At 40.2% G+C, this 26,791-nt stretch overlaps 1 protein-coding gene across 6 annotated transcripts; it reads right to left on the bottom strand.

Moving 5' to 3' along the window:
• Nucleotides 1–26,532, bottom strand: LOC137277904 (uncharacterized). 6 transcript variants are annotated; one of them, XM_067809903.1, is made up of 6 exons: nt 21,974–22,121; nt 21,401–21,436; nt 6,198–6,285; nt 5,733–5,855; nt 4,994–5,091; nt 1–1,652 (listed from the first exon to the last, which is right to left on the bottom strand). In XM_067809903.1, the coding sequence occupies exons 3-6, from the start codon at nt 6,267–6,269 to the stop codon at nt 1,406–1,408; spliced, it is 540 nt and encodes a 179-aa protein (XP_067666004.1). In that variant the 5' UTR covers nt 6,270–6,285; nt 21,401–21,436; nt 21,974–22,121; the 3' UTR covers nt 1–1,405. The 6 variants fall into 6 exon arrangements, with proteins under 6 accessions (XP_067666004.1, XP_067666000.1, XP_067666002.1 ...); XM_067809899.1 differs by lacking the exons at nt 21,401–21,436; nt 21,974–22,121 and adding an exon at nt 26,078–26,532; XM_067809901.1 differs by lacking the exon at nt 21,401–21,436 and having other exon boundaries at nt 21,974–22,303.
• Between the last annotated feature and the right edge of the window lie 259 nt (nt 26,533–26,791).

The raw sequence follows: 26,791 nt of genomic DNA, 5'->3' as shown, positions 1-26,791 counted from the left end.
TGAATGCATTAGCGTTTATTCAAGCTTAAAGGTTGCAAAAATGTACAAACATACAAGATGATCGTAACTTCCCCACAGATTCTAGACACGAAACTAGCAAGAGGACAGAAGCATAAAAGATACATAAGTTCAGTTTGTTTATATTGAATGTTTGTATTGTATATATCACGATGTATACATAAGTCGATAAAAAGAACAAGTGGAAAAACCGATAAAAGTTAATACTGAACACATTTGCCAGTCTAGCAAGTACACGTGAGGAGGTGTGTAGAAAATGTCTTTCTATAAATTTTAATAATTATTTAACTAAACCATAATGTGAGAAAATGTGTGTGTATATCCCTCTAACATTATTTTTTAAACATATACTGAGGGAAACAAATAAGGGATCACATGAATGCACAAGTGTTCCCTTATTTTGTTCCAGGTTCCTTCACAAGCTATGCGATACAAAGCTTGCGAAAAACCTTGGAAAAATAAAGGAACATTTGTGTACTTTAATGTGATTCTTTACTTTTCCCTCAGTATATATAACTGTTGTATGTTTTTAATATCTATCAAACTATCAAACTATACTCATCAAACTATATCAAGGTGAAGGTTAATGAAAATACAGTATCATAATACAGTATCATAATACAGTATCATAATACAGTATCATCTACATCTATACACTTTCCTAAATACTAGTGTAAAATCCTATAGATCCTGTAATGGCTGTTGCTTGCGCAAGAGTACCTAATATTCACAGTGTTGAAGGTTAATGTGAGCATTAAGTCCATATATTAACAAAGAACCCTGTAACTGAAACATTGAAACGTATATTATGCTAATGAGATATGTAGAAAAAACAATATTTGCTCTTTCCTGATTTGTATACCATAGAAATTGAAACTATTTCTTTGTTGTAATGAAACATGAAGATTCAACAGTGTTAAACTGCATTGTGTTTCCAGAAAACATAATTATTTAATGTATGGTATTGAAATACATCTATATCCTCTACAAATGGCAGCACATGAAATCAAAATATCGAAATGGATATAATATTGTAAATAATATTGTAAAATATTCGGAATATTAATAAGCAAAATGAACGCACTTCAAGACGTGCATTCCTAGCACCTCGCTGACTCTTGTGAATTGAAGCATTCACTTCAGATAACACGTGCCGTACACTCTTCCACCAGCCGGGTTTTATATAATATATGTCAAATGGAACGTTAAAAAGCTGGCATCATTCCCTCCACCATCCGTTTTGCACTGTTGAACTTGTCGTTTGATAGCAGAGTACATTATAATTACCATTTAGGCTTCAAATTATATGAAAGAACACGTTGAGAGTCATGTTGTTGCTGCTGTTGAAGCCAGAACGAGGTTTTGACCCTGTTAGCCTCGTTTGGACTCATTTGGCGGTGGCATCGTGTGTGATTGAGCCTTGTTTCTGGATCAGATGCAGCTGCATCCGAAGGAAATTCGAGTAGTAGATTTTTCCGTCTCCATTTTCGTCCATGGCGTCAATCTTTTCTCTCAGCGTTCCTTGTACAGGGATACCAAGGGAGTTCTCCAGGCCATTGATGACGTCCTGCTTGGAGGCCCACCCGGAGTGGTCGTGGTCGAACTCCTCATACACACACCTCCAGACGCTTGTCCTGTAGGAACACAAAAGAATTAGTAAATGGGTTTGTTAATTTTAGCAATATTGTGGTAGGGGACGTGAGCTTAAACATTGTGCCTGTGAGTTGAATTGAACCCGTGACAATATCGTGACGATCAATTGTTTTTACCACCATGCTACCCCATCGGCGGAACAAAATAAACATCACATAATGTTGGATATCCGTAGGGGTACTTCAAGGTTCCACACTCGTCTAGGTACAGGGGTAGTGGACATTCTAACGTCATCCCCATATCCCTATATACCCTTTTCTTTGCGTGGGGTAGCCCAATGGTTATAACGTCCCCTCGTCACGTTCGATTCCCGACATAGATGAATAGGTGAAGCTCATTTCGATGTCCGCAGCCGTATTATTGCTGTGATATGGCTAAAAGCGGCGTAAACCAGTACTCACTCACTATTGTAAAGTTTCTTGGCCATGTATATTTCTTCGAATTTGTCAAGGTTGATATAGTGGTGTTTCGGTTTCTTTAAATATTTCATTAGTGCGTTTTGTTTGTTGCTTAACGCCGCAATCAGCTTTAATCCAGCCGGACCACTCGATCCCGCTCGTCGCCTCTTAGGACAAGTATGGATTACAGAAGACCAAACCGTATCTTCACAGGTACCTTTTACTGTCGACCTCCTTAATATCACTGACGAATGACAAATACTTGTTGTATACGTTTGTAACATTTAAACAAACCAAATCGCTTGATGCCATATTCAACAAGAAACATTGAATGTCCTTATCAATAAAATATTCCTCGTTTCCATGGTGTCATTATCAATAAACATTCCTCGTTTCTATGGCACCTGTATCTTCGGGCGATTAATTCCAGTTTTGCATGATGAACACTTTCCTTAATCTACAGTTTGTGACAACCATGATTTATGCATATCCGTTGTATTAATAACCAACGAACTCGCAAACGAACTTTGCAGCTGTACAGATATCTTCCGAATGACATACTAGATACATATGTTACTATTCATTGGAGGCTGTCTATCTACATTCATGACAGATCAAGCATAATCAATGTATTCATGAATCCACTGAGTCACACACTTGTCATTAATTAGCAGTAATGACATTTTCCACATCATGTGCATCCGAATTTAGTAGTGCGTTAATACAAATCTTTACAACGTTCGTTTAATTCAGGGTTGAATTCATTTGATTCGTGTTGGTCATTCCAAAATGAATTGCGGTCGTAATCACAGTTCTATAAAGCCTCTATGCATCAATTTTGATATTTAATCAAATGTATAGAACCGTGTTTATTTTGGAAAAGGGATAAATAATATAGAATCGGAATGTCCTTCTTAAACCATAAATAAACTCCTTACAAATTGGTGTTCAATGAGTGAGTTTGGTTTTACGCCGAACTTAGCAATATCACAGCTTTTCGGTGGAGGTCTGTAAATAATCGAGTCTGGGCCAGACAATCCAGTGATCAACACCATGACGTCGATCTAGGTATTAGGGACACTATGACATATGTCAAGGAAGACAGCGAGCCTGACCACCCGATCCCACCGGTCGCCCCGGCCTGGGTTGCTGAAGATCAATTCTAACGCCGATCTCCAAGGGTCTTTTGCCATACATGTTGCATTATTCAAGATATGTTTACGAAGGTTCATGTTCACGCTGTGCTTGTTACAACTGAGGCCTATATAGTTATGTGCGCTATTGTTGTTATTATCATTAACATCACACGCAAGTGTTGTAGCAATATGGAACAACAATTATTCTTTGATGTCGGAATAAGTTCGCTCTGACACGTGGCTGCTTATATAGAACATATAGGAAACGGGAGTTCAATATAATGTGCTGGGAAAATGCAATATTGCTCTGGAACATAGATAAATGTCAATATGAAACAATGAAATGTATGGCAGTGTACTCTAGCATTGGCAGTTCATCAGCTACTTATACTCTAGACTGCTGGACGTTGAGATAATAGTGATGATAATGATCATGATCATCATCGTGATGATGACTAAGATATGTATCATTTGTCAGTCAACCTCACGAACAGCCATACCATTAATAAAGAACTATATTAAAATCATTGATAGTTTATGATCGTGCACGTGGCCGGTGTATGGGCTGTTGCAACAAGTGTCTGTATCTCCTGACAAAGGATGCACGAAAATGTCCCATATGAAAACGGAATTATCTGTTGGGCATGATACAAAATCAATATTCCCACACGTTACACAATAAGCTGACAGCCAACAGATAATGTATCCATACATTTCATAAGGTGTAGCCATTATAAATCTTACGTAAAAAAAGCAGTCTCAATTTCTGCCAATGCCAATCTCCAAAAGGCAAAACAGTTGCGAACAAAATTTGATTATCCCACTAAAAATCAGTGATGACACAAGGTGCTCGCAAAACTCACAACCTACGTAACTTGCTTTAAGTTCGGTTGCTTAACCCTTCTTAAAGAGCTAAGTAGTGTAGTCGGGTCTTGACTAGACAATGAGAGATTGAAATCTGCATTCATTCTTTACACCTTAATAAAAGTTATGCACCCCAGAAGATGATTACACAATGCCATTTAGAAAGTGGTCAAATTTAACATGTGGAAGTCGCGGCGGCTGACTTTGTGTGCTGGCGATTAAGTGACTGACTCTGAGGGTCCGGGTTCGAATTTCGGCTGCTACTCAACTCAAGTACTAGAAAGTGTACTTTACTAAGAAGGTGTAATCCCAAATATAACATATGTTACTCCGAAAGATGTTGACCGTTAACACAAGTTTGTTCAAGTTCACCTCGTGTATGATGATATGCATGGTGATAATGTTAATTTCAGAAAATTGATCAGAAAATATAGGAAAACCATGCGACGTAAGGCATAGACAGGTATCCAAGCACGAGGTACACTAGGAATTGATTGTGTCTGGTACCCAGGCTACACAGCATCGTTATAGTCTTATCACATATACGCTAAGTTGCCTGATCCTCTCTGTAGATCCAAACATGTAACAGGTATCATTTGATTGTGTTTCATTCTTTAATGTATCACTACTATGACACAACAAGGAGACATGCTGCCACAGCTGTTGTTATGTGTGTTCTATAATAAGGGATAATAATGTGACTCGCTGTGGCATGCGAGGTCTGTGCCGGCGTTTGTTTATGCAAGCTGGCTTTATATGACTAATTCCATTACCGGTTTGTGAGTCAGTCGAAAAGTGGCGGACCCAACCTGTAAACACACCTGGATAGAAAGGTTTCAGTCACATTGTAACAGGCATGGCAGCTTTTGTATTTTGCCGTGTACTGCATTGTTGGGGAAAGGGACGGGCCAGTTAAATACTCACAGCTTCTCTAGGGTAGTGTCTGACGTCATCAATTTCACATATTCGTTCTTTGACATGGTGCTTCTCTCATTCTTTCCCAATTGTTTCAACCAAATTTGCTGCAAGAAATGCAAAGCATATAAGGAATCGACTGTGTTTATTTGACACTAATTGCAAGTTTGTGTCAACTCAGAAAACTCTTTGGTTTTCTCCTGACAATCTGCTATACTCCCGCCTGTTGACATGCTACTGGCGACGAAAAAAGCCCAGAGAATCTCCATATTTGGTATTTTTCGGATATTTTTGTTTCATGGTCGGTTTGAGTGATGATGTCTACGGAGCTGTAACAGTTTCTAATGGATATATCAGTCAGCTAGATCCTCGTGAATGCTAATTCTATCAACAAGCGCTATGCTTGGACAAACTAGCACTCCAGCACGGTTTAATTCTGTATAACTGTATTTGTTCTAACACACTTACAAAAAGCGGCATACCTCCATTTCGCTCAATTACAAATTGTTACAGCATCTAAAATGACTCAAGTTTCTAGACCTTAGATCGTGTGTTTACAATGTCGATAAAGATCATGTGTTGGCCAATTTCCGGGTGTTATTGAGTATTTGAAGCACGGGAATGTTTCATTTGAAACCTCCGGCTGACTGACGCCGGAGGTTTCAAATGAAACATTCCCGTGCTTCAAATACTCAATAGCACCCGGAAATTGGCCAACACATGATGTTTATCTCCTAAGTGTACCAACCTTCGCCCCTTCATGCCCAGTAGGGTACCTCAGCAACCTCATGAGCCTGACGAATTCCCCATAGTTGAGTCTGTTGTCGCCAAGCACGTCCATACAGTTGAATTCTTCTTCGAGATACCTCAACTGAAGTGGAGATAAATTTTATACCGGAATTGATTACATTCAAGGAGACACGTCGCTTGGTGAAACAATATTACGTATTTGTTTACTATAATTTCAAGCGTATATTTATATAGACGCGCACAAGTAATGGTCATTAGGTGCATCATTTCGATCATGGTTCTGTTTCACCTGTATAACTGTTGCTGGACAGTTAATCCAGTTCTGGACGATCAAATCAGCAGTTGCTAGAATGAGTCTCCTTAAACCAGTCACACAATTCAAACTCCCTAAATATATGGATACTGATGACTCTTAATGCCAAAAATATACATTTGTAAATATGACCTGTGTCCATATGCTCACTTTTGTATTTTGTTCCTGTATTTCCTCCTCTGTCATCTGGCGAGTGAGGGCAGGCCCTTTAGCTTGTGACATTTTGCCTTTCTCTTTTCTGAAACACACGTTTTATTTGATTTTATGTACAGCAGTTTAACTACAACCTACGTAATGGAACTGCACTGATATTTCATCTTACCTCATACGCAAATGTCGTTTTCTGATTGGTTCAGCGCTCTTCTATTATTTTCAGTGTACTGCGCTTAAAAGTGAGTAACATTACCCTGCTGGGAATGCCGAACTCATTTGGTACCTCGTGGTAGTAATTCTTCATCTCGAATAACATTGAATCACGTATGATGTGCGCAAAATTACCCCATGTTTTGCGAATGCAAATTGAAGGAAGGGAGATAACTGTAAATTTGTGTTTCTTGAGTCGTCTGCAAAACCTAGTGATGGCTACGAAAAGATTTGTCTCGCATTCCAATAAATAAATTTTGACACAACGTTCAAACGTCCCCTGTAAATATTCAAAAGGGAAATTACACTAAGACATCTTACTAAGACAATACACGCGGGAAAAATAGCAAGATGCAAGATTCGACTCGTTTGATTCACACAGGTTTGCTGAAGTGTACAATCCGATACCCATGCTTCAAACAGTTCAAAATTAACATTGAGGTGTTCGGTAAGATAAATTCGTTGTTCACTGGCCCCTCTGTGCCCATGGATTGATGCACCCCCAGTGACCAGTAAACATCTTATATTGTACCCCTGCTTCAAACATTTCAAAACTGACATAAATTCAGGCTCAACCCATGCCCCTCTCGTGACATGTGAACAACTTATAATGTACAAGTAAATACTGATATGCTATCATTTTATGATACATTTCTCCCGCATCACTGAAAATGACCAACATCATAGCTCACTGGTCTGACTGGTGGATTGAACCTGGGTATTCACCACGGTTATTCACCACTGCGCGACCCCACTCTCTCTGCTTGTATGTGTAACACTTGGTACATTCACTACAGTATAATTCTTCTAGTTCGAAGGCGGTTCTTGACATTGGTCCGTGGATTGTTTGAAAGCGATGAATAGAGCTCCTTGTTGAACAACATGACCATTGGGTCAATTATTTGATAGATGTATATCGATTGCATAGAACAATGTACTTTCCTGTTGTATGGCTGGTGGTTTGGATCAGTTTGTGCAGTATGGTATACACTTTGGGTATGGAAGACTTATATTAACAGATGGTATGCTTTATTGGTGTGGTATGTTTCACTGGTATTAGGTCACAGCATGAAGACAAAGTGTTCTATTTGTATCATGGTTGGGATCAACTACATACATTCAAAGCACTTCATTTACTCTACGTACTGTGATTAAATGATCTGCCTTAGAGTGAAAAACATGAAAGTTAATCACTGAGTATATAACAAGCTTAAAAAAGAAACGAATGCAACGACAAAACAGTAAAACGTTGGTCTACAACTGTGATATCAACGTAAACACATACCCACCCTGCTGTGCCATTCCTCGAGGCCGTGGTTATGAAAACGTGACTCAACGTTTACTGTGTAACATTAATAAAAGTATAGGAAAGGCTGTGAAATAAAATACAGCATAGAAAGAAAATATAATACATCAAAACCAGACAGCGTAACCCGGTTATTGACGAAATGATAATTTTCCTCCAATTGATTCACGTATAATAGGAAGCAGGAGAAAATGAGATGAGCTGCATTAAATCGATTATATAAGTTTTTCATGCTGACATTCTGCGCAAATATATGGAATGGTCTTGTCTCCCGCATATTGTCGCAAGCAATGCGTTGACTGATGCGTCACACGTCACCTTTGATGCAACAATTTCGATATTAGTACTGCCATCGATTTGTGAGGCAGATGGTACATCTGTCAAGGTCGGTTACCATTGTGACTTTGGTTACCAGTCTTCGCTACCACGTGACTTGGTACTGACTAACAAGGATGGAACGACCGCCCTATTTATGTACTCATTTTATCACACATAATTAAAACTTTAGTATTGCATTTACATAACGAACGGGCAGAGGAAGGAATACGCCAACATTTAACGATGGCTAAACAGGAAACAAGCCAAAAATGCTGCTGCTGCTGCTGCTGCTGCTGATGATGATGATGATGATGATGATGATGCATCAAAAGCGCGTGCTTTGAGTGTGTTGTCTCGAATATGGTTACCTCGAAGCAGTGATTAGTTTAAACACAACATTCTCGAGAAAAAAAAATTTAATGTTGATATAAAACAATCTCGGAGACTCAGTCATTTTTATCTCGTTTTTACATCGAAACCAAATGATCTAACTAACTTGTATGTCAGACCAAAGGGGTTAGGCGATCAAGCGATCAAACGAGTCTTTTACATGCCCATGTGTCTCAGCACTTTTGTTTCTTTTTCTTCTTCTTTTTTTTTTTTGCTATTGTTTTGAACAATGTTTCATTTTACTCAAACTCAATGAATATTGAATCACCTGCCTCACTGCATGTCGGTTAAAGTATCCTTAAAATACACAAAACAAAGCATTTACTTTAGGGTATAAATGACCTCACTACGTTTATGACTATCAAATTTGATGGTGTTCCCATACTGTTTGTTTGTAGTATACAGACACACATAGTATGACTATGAAGTATTGCACAACGATGCGGATACTGACTATAGCATGAATGTTTCCAGACAAGGCTCCTGGCTGTGGTAACCGCATGATGTAATGACAATGACAGTGTCTGTAATTACGATAATTATTTATAAGATACACCGATCCTGCTTAATGAGAAAACCATGTATTTAATAAGCCCTTAATAACTCACAAAGGAGCATTTATGACATTGAAACTTACTGACATTTTCTGCCGCAATTACTAAAGCATGTAGCATGTAGAATTGTATCAACATGGGGAATTACTGAGATACGTATTCCCCGGAGACTTGCTTCCACAGACTGGATCTGTAACTGGGTCAAGGTCGTTGTGACTGGATGACTAGACCTGATTAGACAGAGAATCGTATACATGGTACTAGCATGGGATCCCTCGCACAAAACTACCTTAGCGCTAGGGTTATCGTAATACCCTTAATGTGACATAGACTTAAGGGGGCGGTGGGGTAGCCCAATGGTTACAGCGTTCGCTCGTCACGAAGAGCGCTCGTCACCCATTTTCAATTCCCTGCATGGGCACAACGTGTGAAACACATTTCTGGTGTCCTCCGCCGTGATATTGCTAGAATATTTCTAAAAAACACACTTACTCACTCGTTCACTATAAACTTACGATAACAAAACAAAGTGGTTTAGAAATTATATTCACATACTGGTCTCTAAGATACATCAAATATACTGTGGCTGTTTTTCAGGGTGGAAATGAGTGTTCTTTATAATATATATCTACTTGGCTGACCTATCCATTAATAAAGGGTCAGGGCTAAACTTTTGAAACCGAGGTTGTGATCCATTGTAATGAAAGTTTTGTTCTTAACAGCAAAGCAGTGTTTTTGTGAATCGAAACCTTTTCTAAGTACGAAGTCATTCAATAAAAAAAAGCGTCAAAACCACTTCCTTACCACCTTATAAACTGCATGAGGTATTATCAAAGCGGTCAAAAGCTGGATGGGTGACAGTGTTCGACAGACTGACTCCTGAGAGATTCTAGGACGTCAGTTCTGCCCCACAACGAGGCCCATCTGATACGTGTGATACCACCTTAGGCAAGACAGTTCGTTCAGTCAGCAGAAGATGGGTACCCGGTGGGATACGTCATGTAACTATAACCGCTATGTGCATACCTCGTGTGGAGTTTAGCGCCATATAAGCGGACTCGTTACTATGGTTACTAAGGTTACAGTTATCATGCAGTGATAGCGTTCACCATCAACGCACATCAATAACTTCAACATTCTCATCAGTACGAATCAGTATCACGTGATTGCATAAATCAACAATATATGAATATATGGTGTGATAATCGTTGTTTGTTCAAGGCGTCTGGTGATTCATTGCTATTTTCTGTGCTCCCTAAAATACGCCTGGAATTCCATCATGGTGAAACTATTACAAACTTAACGAGCATTTTATGTTTGTCGATTTTGTAGATAATCGGTAAAATTGCATTTGTTACTGACAGAACAACATTACAAAATAGTCGAAGCAATGCTGTGCAATACTGTGCTTGGTTGTCAAATACATTATCATGAACACTGAGAAATTTGCTAAAGTAATTATTTGAATATTTTCAATTTAGTACGTGAAGCATAAAGGAAATCAACATTAATAAGACTCGGGATCAGAATATGGTAATCGTCATTCAACAAAATTCATTTCCACATCTTTGCATGTTTGCACTTTTACATTAACGCAACAAGTGTACAGTTCATGCAAAATACCCCCAGAATGTATAGACAACCCTTAAATATAATTCCAAATTAGATACATTGACAATGTACACATTTTAAATGGTACTTACATTTCTATTCCTTCAGCGATGTGTAGACACCTGTTGCTAGTCAGCAAATCATTCTAACGTGTGGCACTAGTTGCAATATAGATCTAGCTGGGTGATTAACACATCTGCCACATTATACACAAGCCTGGTTATAGCTTGTCATCACAAACGCTCGTTGAGGGCTGCTGTGAAAATGCAGCTGCCCTGAATATGGCCAAACAATGAAGTTGGCTTCCACTACAGTTTCATCGAAACAGTCCCTGCGACTTACCAGTAGCAATGGTAGTCACAGTGTGTTTGCATACGAACGAGTTGACTTCGTGTTGGGGGCAGTCACAAGTTCTATAAACAGCCTATTGTTATCAACACGTTATCAGTCGTGTTCTACTTTCCGAGCAGATCTCAGCAACTGTGGTTATGCTCCAGATATTTTTACATATAGGGCAATTTAACTGATATTCTTGCAAGAGAAACCCACGGGGAATATGAGCTGATTTTACCATATGTTGTGTGACAGTGTCGTAAAATGAAATTATAGTTAATTTGAAATTTAAGTAACCGAGAATTTATTCTCTACATTCTCGTTTCTGGAAGTGGCGTAAAACCCATCTGTATGATACATGCATATTGCAACTAACGTTTGCAATGATAATGATTGCAAAACTATCTATTTACAGTGAATGAGTATGGTTTTACGCAGCTCTAGCAGTATTCCAGCAACATCACGGCGGTGGACACAAGAAATGGGTTTCACACATTTACCCATGAGGGAAATTGAACGCTGTCTTCGGCGCGACGAACGAACGCTTTCACCACCAGGCTACCCAACAGTCCCTAGTGAGCTCAGGGAGGATCAAGTATATAAACGCGCCTTTGTCGGCCTCTGCACAATGTAAAGATTTACTCAGCTATTCAAACATTTTTGTCCGTTTTCGCAACAATTCATAGTTTGATCTTTTGGGTAATCTGTTTTAGTTCAAATCTAACATGTATTGTCAGCGACCATCGTGATTATTTCCATCGTATGTAGCTAAGCGAACAGTGTAATATTTTATTAGTTCATGCAGTCATTGCACTGCATATACTAATAAATGCCATGTGCTATATACAGTATATACTTCGGGACTATTACATGGTACAAAATCCAATCAAGATGAATCATGTTATTCAGAGTGACTCATGTCGACTCGGCACTATAATGCTCAACAATATTTCGGTACTGTTGTGTTATTATGTCTACATGTATGATGTCGTCACTTCCTGCTGAGGAGAGTTTCTCTACATGGGAAAACCATTTCTTCTTGAAGGAACGCCATGCACTGAAAAGTCAGACTCATCATAAATGTCAGATTTTACTGTTCATACTATGGAATCCTAGAAGGGACATTGTCGCGTTGTCGCCCTCTCAAGAACAAGCACTAAGGCACAAAGGGGCAAACCAAAGCGCGACAGTGCGACAATGCGCCCATGTGCGACATTTCGGCCATTTGTTGCATTGCCGCGTTTTGAAAAATATGTTTCTGCTCATCCCAAGGGCGACATACCACATAGCGACAAGCTTTAATGTCGGGTTGTCGAATTGTCGCGCTTTGGTTAATCTTGCCTTTTTCGCATTTTTTAGTCGGTGACAACGCGACTATGCGACAACGCGGCAATGCCTCTTATAGGCCGGATTCCATATCACATTGACACGTGTCATGCTTGAATAACTAGGTTAACAAGTCTGTGTTGTCTCTTTGTGCACATACTCTGCAGGCGAGGAATACAGCATATTTTGAAACACACAGGTGCATATGCGCCATTATGGAAATGGAGTTTTTTCGCGTCTACTTCCAGCGACAGAATAGAGTAATTAAATGGGATGAAACAATTACCATATTCATAATGTTTTAGCTTAAAGCCCGACCATGGCATTGGAAAGCGATGATACGGGAAGTTTTGAGAAATGGCGAAGGTATTCTGCACCATCGGCTGCAAGAGTACCAAACACATGCAAGACGACAGTCTAGCATGGGGATATCTGGTCATAGAAAATGGCATGGACATAATGTTTCAGTTATTTTAGGGGTGTATCCAGCTAACACACAGTATTTGTGGGAAGGTTGTGAACTGGTAACGTCATGACAGCGTTAGTGTTATAAAGTCATCTTATAACGTTATGTCACAACGTAATTACAACGTTGCAACTTTATGTTGGGGAGACGTTATGTTTTGGGTTTCCCATAACGTTATAACGATTCTTATAACTTTGTATCCCAGAGGTTTCTGTAAAACTTTCACTTTGAGATTCTTTCTTCACTGTTTAGCTACAGCTTAAGAAGACACGACCATAAACAACACACAAAATATTAATAGAAGATTAAACATTGATGTGAATCTATGCTTTGTTTCTTATATGCTATTCACTAATGGGAAAATGCTATTAACGTTAAAAAGAAAGTTAGGACAAAGTAAAATACGTTTGCATGAAATAACGTTACCTTGTGGCGACGGTAAAGTGATGACTCAAAACGTCAGGCCACAGGGTTGTGGAGACGTAGATGGGAGTCCACAGAATAACGTTTGTTACGATGAAAACATTACTGTTGTAAGACCGTTGTGATATTTTGGCTGGGTAGATATGCCAGCCATGAAGAGAACTGGAACTGACAAAGGACGTTACACAGACTGTCGCGGGTAACTACCATTGTCACGTTACTTCCAAACATGTGCCAAAGAACATCACGTACTAAATTGAAAATATGCAAATAATTACTTTATCAAATTTCTCGGTGTTCATGATAGTGTATTTGACAACTAATAGTTTTCATTTTCGTTCTGTTCAAGCACAGCATTGCTTCGACTATTTTGTAATGTTGTTCTGTCAGTAACAAATGCAATTTTACCGATTATCTACGAAATCAACAAATGTAAAATGCTCGTTAGGTTTGTAATAGTTTCACCGTGATGGAATTCCAGATTTAGTTTAGGGAGCACAGAAAATAGCAATGAATCACCAGACGCCTTGAATAAATAAGGATTATCACACCATATATTCATATATTGTTGATTTATGCAATCACGTGATACTGATTCGTACTGATGAGAATGTGGAAGTTATTGACGTGCGTTGATGGTGAACGCTATCACTGCATGATAACTGTAACCTTAGTAACCATAGTAACGAGTCCGCTTATATGGCGCTAAACTCCACACGAGGTATGCACATAGCGGTTATAGTCACATGACTTATCCCACCGGGTACCCATCTTCTGCTGACTGAACGAATTGTCTTGCCTACGGTGATATCACACGTATCAGATGGGCCTCGTTGTGGGGCAGAACTGACGTCCTAGAATCTCTCAGGAGTCAGTCTGTCGAACACTGTCACCCATCCAGCTTTTGACCGCTTTGATAATACCTCATACAGTTTGAGGTGGTAAGGAAGTGGTTTTGTCGCTTTTTTATTGAATGACTTCGTATTTAGAAAAGGTTTCGCCTCACAAAAACACTGCTTTGCTGTTAAGAACAAAACTGTCTTTATAATGGATCACAACCTCGGTTTCAAAAGTTTAGCCCTAGCTTCAACTCACGGCATCCTTGGACAGTTTGCATCTTAAGGACCCTTTATTAATGGGTAGATCAACCAAGTCGATAAAGAACACTCTTCTGACCCAAACTTCCGAAACATAAACCACGAAAAGCGAGACATCACCACACTACCAGGTATGCCTATTCATCTACCGAGTGTGGACCTACTACCCACTGACATTCAGGTAAACACCCTCCTCCTTAACATCAGGGCGATGGGCGTGGTGTGGGGACCTGTACCATGTGGCTGAAGCAGTCGTTAGCTGATCTCAATGCCTGGCCTGGATTCCCCACATATATGGGAGTTCCATTGCTATCGCGTAAAATCCAACTCACTCACTTTTTCTGCTTTGAGATATTTTTCTTTACTGAATGAATAGAGTATATACTGTGGAAAACAGCCACAGTATATTTGGTATATCTTAAAGACCAGTATGTGAATATAATAACAAGTTTGTTTAGTTATACCATGACTAAAAGAGTCAGCCATTTTGCATAATCTTGTGTGACAACAATCAATATACTTCAGTCATTTTATGAAATTCAACCTGATAACTTAATCTACAAAAGTGGATCACAATTTCAGCATCACTTGTCACTAACAGTTACAACTATTGTGGCAAAAACTGTTGCACTTCAGCTTGACCTGTTTGTTTGACTCTTGCTGTGTCCAGAGCAGACACGTCTCACACATCCCTGTTCACTACAGTTAGATAAAAAGACATTTCATGAAATGGATGAAATATATTTACATTAATTGTTGTTACACCAAATGACGAGAAATGACTGAATTTTGTAGTCATTTTACGTTTCACGTGCTGACTAATGCATGTGTCAGCGTTTCTTGTTCATACGAAGATATCAGATTTACGTTTACCCTGTCGGTCTACAGGTGCCCCTTTTCTGTTTTTCACGATATTACCAGAGGTATATTTTCAACTACTTCTGTGACAGCTACGCAGTTTCTCTATGTTATGCAATTCCTATATGAGAAAGGAGATAAACAGAAATATGTATAATGATCAGCAACTGTTTTCCATGTCACTTTGATAGCTGACACCTGTGATGCAAGTTAGAATATGCAGATTCAGTAGGTAGATAAAATGAAAATGACAAACAGTGCTTGCATGACAATGAGATATATTCCAGCTGTTCATCGACAATGGTGCCACTGTGTAGGCATTGGTCCCAAATGTCTGTGACGTAATCACCCGATCACTACATTATTACTTGAGTAAACTGCGTGTGTTATGGGTGTAAATAATGTAAAGTGTGTTCCAAAATAATGTTTTGCGAACCGAAATCTTTTTGTATGGGAAATGTAATATTGACATGGAACATAGACAAATGTCAATATGGAACACAGATAAATGCCAATATGAAACAATGAAATATGCTATGTTATAGCAATGTGCTATAATCATTAACACACATGTCAACCAAGAAATGGAATGACAAACCAAAGTAAGCATTACATATCAAGGTTAACCCTTGATAAACGTTACATTCTATATATGGATACGTGAACAAGACAGTATAACCATGAGGGAGACACCTTTGTGATGTACAGTACATGATATTATCTCCCGCTGTGGTATATTTCATGGAATGGGCCGTCTATAAATTGATGCTTGAGGTTTGGTAAAATATCTTGTAATGGGTTATAATTCCCGAGACCTTGCTCATGCAGTCAGTCATTGGTTTACTCTAGAATAGATTACTGACGTGGCGCTTAGTGTAGCTGGAACACAATCGTGGAGTAGTTCTACAAACAAACAAGTAGAGGAAAACCGTATATGCCAAGAAGTGTTACATATTTATTGTAGCTTCATTAATTGCATCTTGCATCTCACATTTTATCAACTGATTTCAATTAGTTTTCGAATGAAGTAAATTGTGTGAAGATATTATCTTTATTCATCGTTTCACAATGTGGCAGCGCATTCATTATGCAACTAAAGAGATGAAACATATTAGCGTATATCGTGATGTATTGAACGGTTCTCGAGGGTAACAGGTATATGCAGTATGTACGGCAATGCTCCAGCGATTACGGGAATATGCACATGCTAATGCTGTTCTGCATGATATATTATAACTGAAACAACAACATACCTTCGGCGTTATTAGGCTAGCATGTACGAAGCCTGAAAAGGCTCTGTTCTTGACATTGAAAACAAAATATGTACAACTGAGACACGTCCTAGTTCGCTTCTGGCAGTACCCCCGGTAACCACCCTAAAAGGAGCAATCACGCACCCTGCCTTTCAGTCCCCACGACTGACAGACACTACTGAGTGTAAAACTACATCGACACACTTCACTACCTGTCGAACCTCACGATGAACAAACGCTACTGAGTGTCAAAATGAAACATGGACAAACACCATTTCCTGTCAGCGCCCCAGGATGAACAGACACCGTTGAGAGTCAAGGCCAAACATGGATGCCCATCACTGCCTGTCAGCCCCTACGATGAACAGAAACAATTGACTGTCAAGGCCAAACACTGACACACATCACTGCCTGTCAGCCCCTATGATGAACAGAAACAATTGACTGTCAAGGCCAAACACTGACACACATCACTGCCTGTCAGACCCTATGATGAACAGACACAATTCGTTGTCATGGCCAAACATGAACACACATCACTGCCTGTCAGACCCTATGATGAACAGGCACTATTGAGAGTCAAGGCCAGTCATGGACACACATCACTGCCTGTTAGCCCCTATGATGAACAGAAACTATTGACAATCATGGCCAAACATGAACACACATCACTGCCTGTCAGCCCCTATGATGAACAGAAACTATTGACTGTCAAGGTCAAACACTGACACACACCACTGCTCACCAGGCAGAGTGATAAAATCATCGATTATTCATTGGGAACTGTCAACCTTCACAAACTCTAAGTTCAACATAATCAATACATTACTTCCTCTGTCAAAACAGGTTGTTTTGCATTGACGGAATGGCGACGGCCCCATTATTTATATGAATTGTTTAGGAGTTGAAGTTTTATCAAACTGAAAGTTTCCAGTTGGAAGGTTTGTTTTGCATTTTGACACGAGGTATCATCTTCATGTTTATCACATGACAAGGTCTTGGTGTACCTGCCACTGTTATTCCATGTTCAATGGTACAACACATGTGCTGGTACAAGCTTCAAATCAGAGACACATATGTGTCACAATCAATTAGAAAAATGGCGAAAATATCGAATTTCCAGCGACGTTATATCCAACAGCTGTTCCTGGCAATGCAAAGGTCGCTATGAGAAATGGCAGTGTTTCTGTTTACGCTTCCACGGGTAAATATATGTGTAAGGGACGCAATGACTATTGTATTCGATCTCTCCAGCCTGGTTGTAGCTGCGTGCGTATTTGCGGGCGTGTTACTGCATTTATGTAAATATTAATGCATGCACCGGTTCAATACAGTATTGGGTATGTTCACTAGTTCAAGAAAACAAGGAATCTAAATAGTGATATGAAAAGAGAACTTCAGTGCAAATGAATATCCTGTTTTGAATATCGTCAAACACAAATTCCGTTTGCCGTAAAAAAGAAAGTTATATGAAAAGCTTTACTGAAAATCAGTGATGACACCAGGTGTTCGCGAAAAAGGTAAGCATATCCTGCCCGATCGGTACCTTCCACCGTTCACGAAAGTCGCCTACAAACGAAAGCATTTTTCCCGCCGCCGCACACAAGGACCCCGGTCATGTAACGCCGGCCTGTGACCAGACCCGTCAACCAAGTCAACGTTGGACTAGTAAATCCAGTTAGAACAGTAGGAAGTACGGCTGCTGTGTAGACAGAGAAAGATACCGACGCTCAAAAGTAAAGAAAATAGCTTCGGAAGCAGATTGGGGTCAGCTTTAAAGTCTCGAAGTAAACATTTCTTTGTAGCTGACTCAAAGTTAAAAATGCTCCCGAGCTTAAACTGCTGAATCTCGTGGATTCCACTCCACCAGACAAACATCGACCCAACTGGATTAAAAAGAGCAATGAGAAATCGTGAAAACTAACGGTTACACTGTTATGGCCTCCAAGTGTGTAGTTTGGCTTAGGACAATCCGTAAGAACAAAACAGTCCAAATCGAATCCATGCTTTTTCTCCAATCTTGTACTGAACAAACTTAATGGATAATAGCTCCTTTCATTCGTGAGTGTGACGTTTCGATACAGATTCTTGTGCCGTTGTCAAGCATAAATGGAACATGAAGAAGGGCGTATGTGCAGATAATGAATGTGACAAAGTACCAAGAAAACAATATGATTGACTCGTTTGGCTAGGCAGGAAGCTGATGAAGTCGAAACTGGCTTCACTAAACGCAAGCTCACCGAAGTCACCGAGACCAAGGATACTTCATTCAATGCGCTTACGATGCACTCTTACACCGTGGCTTATGTTTTACCATCGTTGTCACCACGAACAGTTTCATGTACGCGTTAAAAAGCTATCATTGAAAACATACAGAGGGGTGATTAATTAAGCTCTTTGTGTATATAGGTTATCATTGCTAGGCAGATACATTTTACTTATAACAATCTTATTCCAATCTTTACAGCCTTGAGATACTTGCTGGTAGATCAGGAATTGTCTATGTAAAGACCAAATGACAGCTACAACCTCTTGTCCTGAAAGTGTTTTTCTGCCTACTGTGAATCTGGATGCAATAAAGGAACTTGAATGCTAAGTGAGTGAGATTGGTTTTATGCCGCTTTTAGCAATATTCCAGCAATATCACGGCGGCTTGAATGTTGGGGAGCTGGGCCATACAATATACGACCTGGCAAATAGTTTCATAGATTATTATGTTGTCTATATGATCTATTCATCATCAGCATTTGAATCAGTTGACTGTATCTAATTTATTTCGATTCACCTGAAATCGACGCAGACAAAGCGTATTGAAAAAGTACACGTAGGCATGAAAGGAATGAGTTGAGTGTAAATGGAACACGGACTGCTGTTCCTGACTTTAGTGAGTTCCTTTGTTTGGTGCTTATTGACGTACACAGCTCTATTCCAGCTTTATGACAGCGGTCTGTCAATAATAGAGTAATTACAAACCACCCAGTGGTTGACATCATGAGCACCGATCTACACAACTTGGATACGACAACGGAAAACATTCAGCGAGCCTGATTTCAGTCGCCTTTTAAGGCAGGCTTGGGATGTTTAGGACAAACTGCTCCATGAGTAATAACTGATTTTATACAAATTAGAGGTGATGCATGTCTTATATTTAATCATATATATAACGTGAAAGGATGGGTGTCTAACTCTTCAAAGGACATGTCCCGAGGTACCCTACTTATCTACCGCCAGGAATGAGTGAGTTTAGTTTTACGCCGCACTCAGCAGTATTCAAGCTATTTGGCGGCACTCTGTTAATAGTCGAATCTGGGCCAGACAATCCAGTGATTAAGAGTATGAGCATCGATCTACGCAATTGGGATACAATGACACCAAGTCAGCCAGCCTTACCACCAGATCATGCTACTGGTCTCTTAGGCCTTGCATGGGTTACTGAACATCGATTCGAATCCGGATCTTCCTAGTCGACCGCCAAGAAAGGAACACGATAGCAAACATTATTTATAATTACAATATAGCATATCAGCCGTGAATAAGCGTGTAATTAGATGCTGTCTAAAATGAAAGATTGTTCAGAAACAAATACCGTTTACCGTTATAAATATTTATATAATAGATATAAATATTGGATTATTGAATGTGGTTTAACCCGATTTTACCGATAAACTGGGAATATCACGTGAAAGATATCAGCACATGCACTGTATGATTGTACCCATAGTGGGGATCGAACTTAGGTCTTTGGCGTTACGAGCAAACGCTTCAACTACTCTGTTACCCAAGCGGTCTTTTAAACAATGTGTGGGGCCTGAATTTATATATGTGTTATGAATCCGTAAAATATCTCCGTAAAATGAGAACAACATATGTGACTACTATTTCACAGTAACTGTTGATGCTATGTTAGAGAAAGGGAGATAACTCCCGAGAAAGCGTCAACAACTTCGTATTGAGGACAGAGTGATGAGTGAACATGTTTGCTGTCATGCTGTACGCCTTTTTTACAGCTATTGTGCAAGGATGGTAATTTGCGAACCGTATCAACTGCCAGGCGACATTCATAATTAATTTCGAGGACACCTGAAGCGTGTCGTTACACGCGTGTACAACATTACATGACATGGTTGCCGTGGAGACAACGGTAGAACTGGTGCTGATCTGACTGGAGGCCATTGTGTTTTGGAATAATGTTTAACCTTGTTGATGTCGACATTGTAACTCCCACAGATGAAAAATATTCACATTAGGAAAACTAACATTTGACTTTCGGGAGGATGGGGTCTATATGGACTATTGAAAAAAAACACTTAGCGCTACATATGAATTATAGAAAATAATACTTAGAGCTACATATGAACTATAGATGATATACATAGCGCTATATATAAACAACAGCTAAAATACAAAGCGCTCACATTCGTGTATGTGAGCGCTGTGTATCTTAGTTATATACAATATAAATCTACCTGACAATAGTAAAATAATCTGAAACGTCACATTCACGAGACAGCTGAAGTTATCCATAAAGTTTTGTTTATTGTTTAAAGGTGCTTTCTATAAAAACCCATATGTCAGCTGTCTGTAAACAGTGGAATCCCGGGCAAACAATCCAGTGATCCACAGCATGAACATCGACCTACACAACTGAGATCCAACGATATCTGTCAGCCAAGTCAGCCAGTCTGACCATCCGATTCCTTAAGTCGTCTCTTACTGTTACTGAAGTCCTAACCAGTTTAAACCTGGATCTTCGCGCGCCGTCGCCGATACGGTCAAGGGTTAGATTCCCCTCACGGATACAACATGTGAAGCCCACATTTTTCTGGTGTCCCTATGACCTTAGTTTCTTGTTGGTTTCCCTTTACAGAAATACAAAAATCACAGATTCCAAACTGGAATCTAACTGTAAACTCTCAGTTTCAGTGAATGGAAACCAACTGGATTCCCCACCACCCACTATACGGATGGTTTCCATGTTTCAGGAACCCAAGTAACTTCTGACAAGTACTTGATATCGCTGGAATATTGCTAAAAGGGACGTAAAATCATACTCACTCACTTACGACATCGGTAACAGGTGACGTCCGTTATCTAAACCCAGAATGTCAAATACATCGATTCGTTAAGTGGAGTACAATGCTGATAATGTGTGTCATTTAACACCCATATGCTGGTTTAGTCTTACATTGTCAACACACTCGTACAATGCTTTAATATAGCGCCTGTCATAAAATGTCATCGCATTCTAATTTATGTGCATTTGAGGTATGGATGTATTAGTATAACAAGAGTGTTTATGGTCGAATCTACGCGCTAACGTCCTTCCAGTCGAAAGAAAATCAAGAAAATGGACTGCTGTAATTTTATAGATTATACTCGTAGCTACAAACGGAAACACTTCGCCCACATGAGCTTTCAAGCTTGCATCTAGGCATAAGGCAGCAACAACATCAGCATATGGCTATATGGAGCGACAAAAATCTTAGACAAAAACAGAAATCCATGTACAACGACAGACACAAGTTCAAACTGCATCATGTACGAAATTTCGTCATTCATTTGGTAAAACGACATTGCAACCTTATTTAGACGTATTTGGGGGGTTGAGGGGAAGTTTACAATACTTACTGAAACAAACGACCTGCGACTGTAGACGATGACTGAAGTGTTGGCAATACACACAGGACGCCGTGCTAGCGTTTCCTATATTGTACAGCTGTTCGGCTGCCGCCAGAGGGAATAATTGATACTCCTAATACTGCCACTGTAGTACTGTCTGCAGCTGGAGCCAGGGGATGCTGAAGTCGTAGCCATTACGACGATGTATAGTACGTGGGTATTGATTCGGTTGGCTTTAGAGCCATGGTGAGAACAGTCCTGTTTGTGATGATAGGAACTTATGGTATTGTGAGGAGAGGGGTGGAGTTGTGGAGAGATAACACAAATGAATGGATAGTGCAATCATGTGCGTGTATGTAGTGTTTCAACATTGGTCTGAGAAATGACGTTACCTCTCGCAGTTACGGCACTTACACACTAACTTGTTGTCACATATCGTATATTTGTGATATAAAGCTTTGAACACTGTGTAACTACAGTTATATATTTGTACCGTTAGTATCATTATCAACCCGTGAAGGTCCCGGGGTAGAATAGGCCCCCAGTAACCCATGCTTGCTATAAAAGGTGACTAAGCTTGTCGTAAGAGGCGACTAACGGGATCAGGTCTTCAGGCTCGCTGACACATATCATCGGTTCCCAATTGCGCAGATCGGTGCTCATGTTGTTGATCACTGGATTGTCTGGTCCAGACTCGATTGTTTACAGACCGCCATCATATAGCTGTAATATTGCTGATTGCGGCGTAAAACTAAAGTCACTCATTCACTCACTAGTACCATTATCATTATTACTATTATGATTTGTCGATAATGATACGTGAATACAGAGAAGAGTGTTCAGTGCTTCTGAGAGAGTCAGACTGGTTAGGAAGACCTTCCAATGTGACTTGGGACTGATAACATTGCTAGTGTTTCTTATATAAATGCGATACTTCACTGTCACTAGTGAAGTATATTATTTGGTACAATCCGGTATTACCATTAGCGAAGAGCAGAAATGTCGTTATACAGGTCGTGAGGCTGCCTCCGTGGGGTAGTGGTTAAAGGGTCTGCCTGGAGAGCGGAAGATCGCGGTTTCGGTCCTAAGCTGCGCCATTCCGCAAGACGTTAAAATATGGTGCTTGGTCACGGCCTGACGCTCAGCATTATTGGTACAACAAGGACTGGTAGACTCGGAGTCAGTATAATGTGTCTGAGTGGGGTATTCATGCGTACCTGCGGTATGGTGTCTCAGTGAGCTTGCACCATACACACGCATGCACGTCGTCATATGAGCGAAATATTCTTAAGTGTGACGTTAAACCTCATTTCACATCACCTCACCTCACCAATTTTAGTATGTTTTAACTCAATTTGGACAATATCCTCAGACGCCTCAAAATATGGGAATCGAACCCGGAAACTCCAACCATAAGGCGAGCTAACGCACATGCACCCCATCTCCCCTATCTTTGTGAGGGTGAATTGTCCGCCTAATAAGCGCAAGTGCATTTCACGCATATGGTCAGATGCCATGCTTGACCTAGCTCGATATGCTTAAAGGACGCACTTGACAGCAAAGAAGCCCTAAGCCTCAACGTTGCTAATTAAGTCAATGAGTGGGGTGATTTTACGCCGCGTTTAGTAATATTCCAGTACTATCATGACAGGAGTCGAACCCAGCTTTTCGACGTGAGAAGAGTCTGCTTGAACGTACGACCACCAGGTCCTGAGTATAGGGCTTGTCTCTCGTTCTGTCAAGTAACTTTTATGTTGCTGTAAAACTAGATTCCTTGTGTCTATTGACCATACATTTACAGCCATGTTGTGGCATGCTCATACGGTTAATCCCACTGGACCGTGTGATTAAAATACTTGATAGAGATGTAAAACTCTGAAGTGACTGTTAGGACCTTTCAGATTCCGTCATCCCTCCCCATAACGCGGTTTCCGGGATCTATAACACGCGTTATAACAAGGACGCATCATACATTTAGTGGAAAGTGGGACAGGTTGTGTATTTTCTTGCGCGTACTATAACTGCTAATTCGTGTCTTGTACCCTGTCAAAACTATCGTCGGAGGTGACGAAACAAAATATTTTAAGTTTAGGAATAACAAATTTGCATTAAACAAACCAAATTTAGTATTTCTTGTAATGCTAGGCATTGTTTTGTATGTTCCGGGTTCTTATCCACAAAACGTTCGTAGCTCGGGGACATTCGTAAAAGAGTGCTACGTAAGAGTTACGAGGGGTGGTAACGCTACGAATGCTTTGTGAATCAGGACCCAGATACATACTAAGAGAAACAAATAATGGAACATAATATATTTGAGGGTTTGATCACCAGCTTTCAGTAGCGCTGTGGGAGAAACTCTGAGCATAAACAAAGGGACACTGCCATAAAGTGATGTTCCCTTATTTGTTTCCATCAGTATACTTTATCCTAAACTGAACGAACAGATTCGAAAGCATACCTTCAAAGAATTTCGATATAATCGTCGATAGGATATTATATGCTATGCCACGTTAATGTGTTTTTTGTTTGTTTGTTTTTTTTAACAAAAAAATCCAGCAAATACTTTTATCATATTTAAATTTTCAGTTAATACACATAAATATAGCCGGCTACATTTGAGGTTTCGTGTCACATGACCAATCACCGTTGGACTTCCTTTGTACGTGCCCTTTTCATAGCGGAGCGTAAATGTTGACATTTTGTAATGGTCAAAAACAACACATGACTTTCAGAGAATGAAAGTATGGAGGTTGTGCTACGTAGCCATTCCACGACAACTAGCTGCGTTTAAATAAAGCACTTGTCTACTAAATGCTGTTCTGTAATCTAATTAACGCCACATGAGTTCGTCCATGACGCAGGACCAATCGTTATTAAGTGATTTGCTGTGGGACTTGGTGCAAAAATAGTTTGGATCAAAACATTCACTCATATCTGTTTATTCCTCTTTGATCCACTTATCTGCAACAGCGTAGATTATCAGGTAAGGAAGAGATTATCATAATGGCAGTTTTCATTATAACAAATTATCATTATTTATGACCATACCCTATCTTACGTGGTGAACTGTCCAGTCAAAAGTCAAGCAATGCTTGGTACGGGTGATTGAATGAGATGCCAGTATATGCAGTGTTGTGTCCCACACTCGTGACAGGATACGCTGTTTATGGCCTAGATTTTCCTTGATAAATTTGAAAGTGTGTTAGCCTAATATGAGTTCACAAAAATCTGAAACTTGGCATGCACCGCATTGAGTTATCTTCCCACATTAATCTGATAGGTTGTTGCACAGCTCCCGAAACATTCAGTGCAACGTTAAAGACAAATAAGTCAACGTGCTAACTCCATCCACACCCTCACCCACTCACTCACCCATCCACCCCCTAACCCACTCACTCACCCATCCATTCCCTAACCCACTCACTCACCCATCCATTCCCTAACCCACTCACTCACCCATCCATTCCCTAACCCACTCACTCACCCATCCACTCCCTCACCCACTCACTCACCCATCCACTCTCTAACCCACTCACTCACCCATCCATTCCCTAACCCACTCACTCACCCATCTATTCCCTAACCCACTCACTCACCCATCCATTCCCTAACCCACTCACTCACCCATCATCTCCCTAACCCACTCACTCACCCATCCTCTCCCTAACCCACTCACTCACCCATCCACTCCCTAACCCACTCACTCACCCATCCTCTCCCTAACCCACTTACTCACCCATCCACTCCCTAAACCACTCACTCACCCATCCTAAGACTACGCGCGTACGCGAACACTGTACAACAGGTATATCACACTAACAGTCTACAGCTTCCATTACTGTCAGCGATATCTTTAGACCCACTATCACGCTGCATGCAGTCATTAATAAGTTATCAGCAATGACAACAATGTCCATTGTCTAACAGCGAGATAACCGACTTATACCTGACGTATATATATCTTGATAAGATTTCTAACTATTCGTAGTTGGGGCTTCCATATGAATAATTCCGACCCAAACCAAGTATTAAGTAGCTCTCGGTTACTAAGATGTACATAAACATACCTTACCTACCGTCAGAATGTGTCAGAGTTGTAAACGCCACACTTACCCCATCTTTCCCCCCATAGCGTACGGTCAAATTCCTCCCAGTCCTCGTTCTAACGCGGGTCCCTGTCAGCTGTTGCTGATCGAGATTGCGAATCAATGTACACTTAGTAAGTCACAATTGTTCGGCCTGCATGTAACGCAGCTCAGTTTAAAGTCAGTTATTCAATCCACAAACATAACCGGCACATCCAGGTGTTGTTGCCAGATTCAGCCTCCCACCGATGTGGTCAGGATTCGTTACAATGCATCATTGCTTTCAATCCATCACATCAGGTCCTACACCAAATTCTTGCGTTAACTGTTGCAATCAACAAGTCAACAAGATGTCAGGTGAAGTCAAGTCCTGGGTGTACGTTTCTCTCACAGTAGTTATCTCGCTATGAACGTGACCTGGTGTGCATTCTCACCCAGCCATGCTCGACTGGCTATCCAGAGCTTAATATTATATGATGGTCCACGTGGGAGAACACTGGGGATTGTCTGTTCAACTTACAGCTAAGGGAACATTTTCGTCGTGTATTTGAAAGATTGAATGTTAAGTCATTACTGTCACTTTTCAGAAATAACTGCAGATGGCATAATGATAAGTCTCTCGAATGCCTTTTATAAATATAGTAACATTGTACAGCAGACCACGTGATCGCTTTATGTGCACTTTGCACATGCCATACACGTTCTGTGAAGGCCCTTGTCATTATGACGTGGCCTTTGGGGG

Source organism: Haliotis asinina, chromosome 3 (genome assembly GCF_037392515.1).
Source record: "Haliotis asinina isolate JCU_RB_2024 chromosome 3, JCU_Hal_asi_v2, whole genome shotgun sequence".
Classification (NCBI taxonomy): domain Eukaryota; kingdom Metazoa; phylum Mollusca; class Gastropoda; order Lepetellida; family Haliotidae; genus Haliotis; species Haliotis asinina.
Note: the sequence above shows the minus strand (reverse complement) of the source record. Positions and strands in the feature narration are given on the sequence as shown.

Excerpts from the sequence above, each read along its gene's own strand:
- LOC137277904 (XM_067809899.1), bottom strand. Across the intron at positions 5,856-6,197 it reads TACAGGAACAAAATACAAAA|TTGAGGTATCTCGAAGAAGA; the intron begins GTGAGCATATGG and ends TCTCCACTTCAG. Across the intron at positions 5,092-5,732 it reads CTGGGCATGAAGGGGCGAAG|CAAATTTGGTTGAAACAATT; the intron begins GTTGGTACACTT and ends CATTTCTTGCAG.